Source organism: Scomber scombrus, unplaced genomic scaffold (assembly GCF_963691925.1).
Source record: "Scomber scombrus unplaced genomic scaffold, fScoSco1.1 SCAFFOLD_224, whole genome shotgun sequence".
Classification (NCBI taxonomy): Eukaryota; Metazoa; Chordata; class Actinopteri; order Scombriformes; family Scombridae; genus Scomber; species Scomber scombrus.
Genome location: NW_026910294.1, coordinates 17,706 through 26,073, shown reverse-complemented (window position 1 = coordinate 26,073; position 8,368 = coordinate 17,706). Strand labels below are relative to the sequence as shown.

General features: G+C 46.3%; 1 protein-coding gene across 1 annotated transcript; it reads left to right on the top strand.

Annotated features, from left to right (window-relative positions):
- Positions 1-3,148: 3,148 nt before the first annotated feature.
- On the top strand, positions 3,149-8,147 carry LOC133976927 (leucine-rich repeat-containing protein 30-like). The gene is made up of 7 exons (XM_062415065.1): positions 3,149-3,292; positions 3,814-3,945; positions 4,381-4,494; positions 5,236-5,370; positions 5,470-5,603; positions 7,553-7,601; positions 7,998-8,147. Exons 1-7 carry the CDS (start codon positions 3,149-3,151, stop codon positions 8,145-8,147), a joined length of 858 nt encoding a protein of 285 aa, XP_062271049.1.
- Positions 8,148-8,368: the final 221 nt, after the last annotated feature.

The following is an 8,368-nucleotide window of genomic DNA, read 5'->3' as shown; positions in this document are numbered from 1 at the left end:
TACTTTCACTTTCCTGGAAATGAGGCTGAGTTTGAGGGGCGGAGTTAGATTCAGGTGTCAGGTTTGAAGAGGGACTACTGCACATGCGCAGTAGTGTTCTCCACTGCACATGCGCAATAGTGTTCTCCCCGCTGGCCCCGCCCTCTATTGCGATGACGTCACATACTTTTAAAATCAATTTAAAAGTTTTAAAAACATGAAACCTCCATGGATCGAAAGTTCAGTAGTTACAGACTTTTATACTTTATGTTAAATAAATGAAAATAAAAGATAAAACATGTTCATCTCAACAGGACAGTGATGTGTTATCTTCTTTATTTATATTATACAGACATCAGCTGGTTTCAGATACAAACAGCTGCTGGATGTTATCAGCTGTGAGTAATTAAAGCAGCAACACGTCACATCCTGATTTATTCTAATTTAACTTTAGATGTACCTGTCAATCAAACAGTGTGGGGGCGGGGCTTCCGTAGATCCCTGCAGTCACAGGTTTAACTCTGAATGCAACTTTAATGGTTTGTTTAAAAAGTGTTATGATTAGTTTTCTTCTTATTGGTGAAAGGATGAAAGCTGCAGGAGATTAATGAAAGTGACAAACACAACAAAGTTCAGGGTTTAGAGTCAAAGTGAAAGAAGCAGCAGTTTGAGGGTTGATCCTTAATGTTACTGCTTCAGATATCAGCTGCAGTGTGTTGGTTTGGCCAGCAGGTGGAGCTGCTGCATCATTAATAAACTCAGACTTCATTCATCACACTGTTTGATCAACTTCTTTAAACTAAATTAAACATCTGAAAACATTTGATTTTGTTGGCTGAGAAAAGGAGTTTATAGTTTTTCACAGTAAGACTTCACACAGACGTAAAGTTGTTATATGTACTTTATTTAAACCTGTTTCTGTATCAACACGTCTAATGACTGCACACACAAGCTGAAGACTTGAGCTCTGCAGTCAAAGTGAAGAAAGAAGTGTGATGGCCGACTGCTCCAGTTTCAGTCTGATGAAGATATTATTAGACTGACATGAGAAGGTGTTACATTCACCTCAATAACACACACAACACCACACACACCTGTTAGCCCAACAATTAGTGCTGGAACTAGTACTCACACACTGTACTGCAGTAAAAGTACCAATACAGTCATCTACAAATACTCTATTACAGTAAAAGTACTGCAGTATTATGAGTGATGTAGTATGCAGTATTACAGTAAAAGTACTGCAGTATTATAGTGATGTAGTATGCAGTATTACAGTAAAAGTACTGCAGTATTATGAGTGATGTAGTATGCAGTATTACAGTAAAAGTACTGCAGTATTATGAGTGATGTAGTATGCAGTATTACAGTAAAAGTACTGCAGTATTACAGTAAAAGTACTGCAGTATTACAGTAAAAGTACTGCAGTATTACAGTAAAAGTACTGCAGTATCGATGTGTATTTTCCAGTGGTTGTTATAAATGTTTCTCTGTTAAAGTAACAAACATGTTTTTACTACTTGTGACCATGTTCCCGTCATCAGTTGGGTGTAATGAGCCTCTCAGCCTGGGGGGGGGCGCTGCTGAAGCTGCAGACTTCTGACTGTCGGTGTTTTATTTAAATAAATAAACAACCTGATTGGTCAGAGAGTTCACAGAGAATCAACCAACCAGCACACTGACTGACAACAGCAACTGTGTGTGTGTGTGTGTGTGTGTGTGTGTGTGTGTGTGTGTGTGTGTGTGTGTGTGTGTGTGTGTGTGTGTGTGTGTGTGTGTGTGTGTGTGAGCTGGTCCTCAAATAGAGTTTGGTCTCTTTGTCTGAACTTCATCGTGTTCACAGACCGTCAGTGGATTCATCAACGAGCCGATCAGCTGATCAGTCGTCAGGACTTCTGGATCCAGACTGAAAACGTAAGAAACTATTTGTGTTTCAGTGTTTGAGTGTTTGAGTGATGAAGGTCACAGGTTTGATTCTGTTAAAGTAGAAAACAGCCAGAATGAAACAAGATGATGATTGTTCTGAAGTTATTTCTTATAAAACTAAACACAACCATGAAGATGTTAAAGAAACTGGATTAAATACGTAGATACGTAGATGTATAGATGTGTAGATATGTAGATGTGTAATATGCATTTAAACTTTTATTACACTTTTATTTTGATTTCTACTAAATGTTCTAGAATAATCAGTTTATTAAAGTGTTAGAAAGACAATGATGTGACACACTGAGGATGTTTACAGTCAGACTTACATTAAAAGGCTTTTCTTCATCCAAGTTTGTTTTTAGCAGAATAAAAAGTTCAACGTTAAATATTTGTTTTTATTTCTGAACCTGCAGGAGACAAAACATCTGGACATCAGAGACATCAGAGTAACATCTGGACATCAGATACATCAGAGTAACATCTGGACATCAGAGTAACACCAGAGTAACATCTGGACATCAGAGTAACATCTGGACATCAGAGTAACATCTGGACATCAGAGTAACATCTGGACATCAGAGTAACATCTGGACATCAGAGACATCAGAGTAACATCTGGACAACAGAGTAACATCAGAGTAACATCTGGACAACAGAGTAACATCAGAGTAACATCTGGACATCAGAGTAACATCAGAGTAACATCTGGACATCTGGACAACAGAGTAACATCTGGACATCAGAGTAACATCTGGACATCTGGACATCAGAGTAACATCTGGACATCTGGACATCAGAGTAACATCTGGACATCAGAGACATCAGAGTAACATCTGGACATCAGAGTAACATCTGGACATCAGAGTAACATCTGGACATCAGAGTAACATCTGGACGTCAGAGTAACATCTGGACATCAGAGTAACATCTGGACATCTGGACATCAGAGTAACATCTGGACATCAGAGTAACATCTGGACATCAGAGTAACATCTGGACATCAGAGTAACATCTGGACATCAGAGTAACATCTGCACGATAAACAGCGTCTGTCTGCTGACGTCTGAACAGGATAATAATAATAATAATAATAATAATAATAATAATATGTGAAGAACATCTTAACTGTTAAATATTATATACAATAAATGTGGACAGTAGAATCTTCTGGACTGTTATTGAAAGTTTGGACCTGAGTGACCCGATACAGAGAAGAAGAGGAGGAGGAGTCAGAGGACTGATGGGAGGAACAGTGTGTAAGGAGGAGGTGAAGGAGGAGAAGAGGAGGAGCGAGGACAGTCTGACGTCAGCCGACAGAATCAGAAAACACACCGTCAAACAGTTTGGATACAACGTGCTGAGTCTGGCTCGCAGAGGACTGAAGGTACCAGTACCATGTAGTACTACACACAGTACTACATGTAGTAGTACACACACTAACCCTACACATAGTACTACATGTAGTAGTACTACTACATGTAGTACTACTACATGTAGTACTACTACATGTAGTACTACTACATGTAGTACTATGTGTAGTACTACATGTAGTAGTACTACTACATGTAGTACTACACATAGTACTACATGTAGTAGTACTACAAGTACCAGAAGTAATAACATGAGGAGGAATACTAGCAGTTTGTATTTCTTCTTCTTTTTCTCCTCCTCCTCCTCCCCCTCTTCCTCCTCCTCCTCATCCTCATGCCCCTCCTCCTCCACCTCCTCCACCTCCTCCTCCTCCACTTCCTCCACCTCCTCCTCCTCCTCCTCCTCCTCCTCCTCCCCCTCTTCCTCCTCCTCCTCCTCCACCTCCTCCTCCTCATCCTCATGCCCCTCCTCGTCCACCTCCTCCTCCTCCTCCTCCTCCTCCTCCTCCCCCTCCTCCTCCTCCTCCTCCTGCAGGAGGTCCCAGCTGAGTTGTGGGAGTTGTTGGAGTTGGAGAAGTTGAATCTGTCTCTCAACAGTTTGAAGGTTCTTCCTCCTCAACTAGTTCAGCTCTCCAACCTGGTGGTGCTCAACCTGTGGGGCAACCAGGTACACACACACACACACACACACACACACACACACACACACACACACACACACACACACACACACACACACACACACACACAAGCACAAATCTTTATTCTCCATCAGAGCTTCATGGTTCCAGATCCTAGAGGCAGATACAGACCTGAGGTTAAACCTGATGACATCACTATGACATCATCAGGGCTCATTTCTCAGACCGTGTGCCGGCCTTTTAAATGTCTCCTTAATGTCAGAGTGCCTTTGAGCAAGGCAGCGTTGGTCCAGCAGCTGCTCTGTCCTCTGGATAAATAAAGGTTCTAATCTCCTCTCTAATCCAGCAGGATCCAGTGTCTGTCCTTACCTCACCTTCCTCCTTCAGCCAGCGCCCCCTGCAGGCCTCAGTCTTTATTACAGCCACTGTGTGTGTGTGTGTGTGTGTGTGTGTGTATACAGCTGAGCAGTCTGCCGGCAGAGATCGGACAGCTGAGGAGACTCAGAGTTTTATTCGCTTACAGAAACAGACTGACTGAAGTTCCAGAGGAGCTGGGAGCCTGCACACAGCTGGAGGTAAAGCTTCTTCATCACCAGCAGGTCACCTCGTCTTCCTCAGTCTAACAGTGTGTCTCTCTTCGTCTTCCTCAGTCTAACAGTGTGTGTGTCTCTTCGTCTTCCTCAGTCTAACAGTGTGTGTGTCTCTTCCTCAGTCTAACAGTGTGTGTGTCTCTTCGTCAGTCTAACAGTGTGTGTCTCTCTTCGTCTTCGTCAGTCTAACAGTGTGTGTGTCTCTCTTCGTCTTCCTCAGTCTAACAGTGTGTCTCTCTTGGTCTTCCTCAGTCTAACAGTGTGTGTGTCTCTCTTCGTCTTCCTCAGTCTAACAGTGTGTGTCTCTTCGTCTTCGTCAGTCTAACAGTGTGTGTCTCTTCGTCTTCATCAGTCTAACAGTGTGTGTCTCTTCGTCTTCATCAGTCTAACAGTGTGTGTGTCTCTTCGTCTTCCTCAGTCTAACAGTGTGTCTCTCTTGGTCTTCATCAGTCTAACAGTGTGTGTCTTCGTCTTCGTCAGTCTAACAGTGTGTGTGTCTCTTCGTCTTCATCAGTCTAACAGTGTGTGTGTCTCTTCGTCAGTCTAACAGTGTGTGTCTCTTCGTCTTCGTCAGTCTAACAGTGTGTGTCTCTTCGTCTTCATCAGTCTAACAGTGTGTGTGTCTCTTCGTCAGTCTAACAGTGTGTGTCTCTTCGTCTTCATCAGTCTAACAGTGTGTGTCTCTTCGTCTTCATCAGTCTAACAGTGTGTGTCTTGGTCTCTCAGGTGTTGAGTCTAGCCAACAACCAGCTGTCCTCTCTACCAGCGTCTCTGTCCAACCTCACCAGACTCAAGAAGCTCAACCTCAGTCACAACCTCATCGCTCACATCCCAGGCTGCGTCTACAACATGAAAGCTCTGGTAGGTCAGGTGTCCTACAGCTAGCGTCCTGCAGGTGTGTCCTCACAGCTAGCGTCCTGCAGGTGTGTCCCCGCTCACCTATCTCACCTGTCCCCCCAGGTGTTCCTCCACCTGGCCTGCAACCGCCTGGAGAGCCTGGCCGAGAACATCCAGGCTCTGGTAGAGCTCAAGATCCTCATCGTGGAAGAAAACAGCCTCCACTCTCTGCCCAAGGCCCTCTGCCACCTCACCAGGTAACCCCACCTCACCAGGTAACTCCACCTCACCAGGTAACTCCACTTCACCAGGTAACTCCACCTCACCAAGTAACTCCACCTCACCAGGTAACTCCACCTCACCAAGTAACTCCACCTCACCAGGTAACTCCACCTCACCAAGTAACTCCACCTCACCAAGTAACTCCACTTCACCAGGTAACCCCACCTCACCAGGTAACTCCACCTAACCAAGTAACTCCACCTCACCAAGTAACTCCACTTCACCAGGTAACTCCACCTCACCAAGTAACTCCACCTCACCAAGTAACTCCACTTCACCAGGTAACTCCACCTCACCAGGTAACCCCACCTCACCAGGTAACTCCACCTCACCAAGTAACTCCACCTCACCAGGTAACTCCACCTCACCAAGTAACTCCACCTCACCAGGTAACTCCACCTCACCAGGTAACTCCACCTAACCAGGTAGCTCCACTTCACCAGGTAACCCCACCTCACCAGGTAACTCCACCTCACCAGGTAACCCCACCTCACCAGGTAACCCCACCTCACCAGGTAACTCTAACTAATCAGGTAACTCCACCTCACCAAGTAACTCCACCTCACCAAGTAACTCCACCTCACCAGGTAACTCCACCTAACCAGGTAGCTCCACCTCACCAGGTAACCCCACCTCACCAGGTAACTCCACCTCACCAGGTAACCCCACATCACCAGGTAACCCCACCTCACCAGGTAACTCTAACTAATCAGGTAACTCCACCTCACCAAGTAACTCCACCTCACCAGGTAACTCCACCTAACCAGGTAGCTCCACCTCACCAGGTAACCCCACCTCACCAGGTAACTCCACCTCACCAGGTAACCCCACATCACCAGGTAACCCCACCTCACCAGGTAACTCTAACTAATCAGGTAACTCCACCTCACCAAGTAACTCCACCTCACCAGGTAACTCCACCTAACCAAGTAACTCCACCTCACCAAGTAACTCCACTTCACCAGGTAACTCCACCTCACCAAGTAACTCCACCTCACCAAGTAACTCCACTTCACCAGGTAACTCCACCTCACCAGGTAACCCCACCTCACCAGGTAACTCCACCTCACCAAGTAACTCCACCTCACCAGGTAACTCCACCTCACCAGGTAACTCCACCTAACCAGGTAGCTCCACTTCACCAGGTAACCCCACCTCACCAGGTAACTCCACCTCACCAGGTAACCCCACCTCACCAGGTAACCCCACCTCACCAGGTAACTCTAACTAATCAGGTAACTCCACCTCACCAAGTAACTCCACCTCACCAAGTAACTCCACCTCACCAGGTAACTCCACCTAACCAGGTAGCTCCACCTCACCAGGTAACCCCACCTCACCAGGTAACTCCACCTCACCAGGTAACCCCACATCACCAGGTAACCCCACCTCACCAGGTAACTCTAACTAATCAGGTAACTCCACCTCACCAGGTAACTCCACCTAACCAGGTAGCTCCACCTCACCAGGTAACCCCACCTCACCAGGTAACCCCACCTCACCAGGTAACTCCACCTCACCAAGTAACTCCACCTCACCAGGTAACCCCACCTCACCAGGTAACTCCACCTCAACCAGGTAACCCCACCTCACCAAGTAACTCCACCTCACCTGGTAACTCCACCTCACCAGGTAACTCCACCTAACCAGGTAACTCTAACTAATCAGGTAACTCCACCTCACCAAGTAACTCCACCTCACCAGGTAACTCCACCTCACCAGGTAACTCTAACTAATCAGGTAACTCCACCTCACCAAGTAACTCCACCTCACCAGGTAACTCCACCTCACCAAGTAACTCCACCTCACCAGGTAACTCCACCTCACCAGGTAACTGGTTTGATTGATTTGATTGATTTGATTGATTTGATTGATTTGATTGATTTGATTGATTTGATTGATTTGATTGATTGGTGTATTTCAGGCTGGAGTTGCTGAATCTGGACTTTAACGACATCAAAGACGTTCCGCAGGTAAATATTTACACACCAGCTGCAGCAACACTATCAGACATGAAGGAATCTGACTGTAGTTTACTGATTTATGAGCAGGTGATTGACAGGTGAACAGGTGATTGACAGGTGAACAGGTGATTGACAGGTGAACATGTGATTGACAGGTGAACAGGTGATTGACAGGTGAACAGGTGATTGACAGGTGAACATGTGATTGACAGGTGAGCAGGTGAGCAGGTGATTGACAGATGAGCAGGTGATTGACAGGTGAGTAGGTGATTGACAGATGAGCAGGTGATTGACAGGTGAGCAGGTGATTGACAGGTGAGCAGGTGATTGACAGGTTAACAGGTGATTGACAGGTGAGCAGGTGAGCAGGTGAACAGGTGATTGACAGGTGATGTTGTTGCCTAGGAGATGCACCAGTTGTCCCGGCTGGAGAAGCTGGCCTGCCATCCTCTGGATAAAGGACTCCACATCCTCCACAACCCGCTGATGAAGCCTGTGAAGGAGGTGCTGGAGGGGGGGCTCAGTGCCCTGTTCAACTACCTGAGGTCTGGGTAAAGGTGGGGGCGGGGCTATTAGTCTACCTGAGGGCTGGGTAAAGGTGGGCGGGGCTATTAAACTACCTGAGGGCTGGGTAAAGGTGGGCGGGGCTATTAAACTACCTGAGGGCTCTTTAGAAGTGGGGACCGGGGTTTTTATCTGTCTGAGAAGTGAGATTGAGCGCTTGTTAGAGGTGTGTGTGGGGGGGGGGGGGCAAGGAGAGGGGGGGGGGGGGTCTT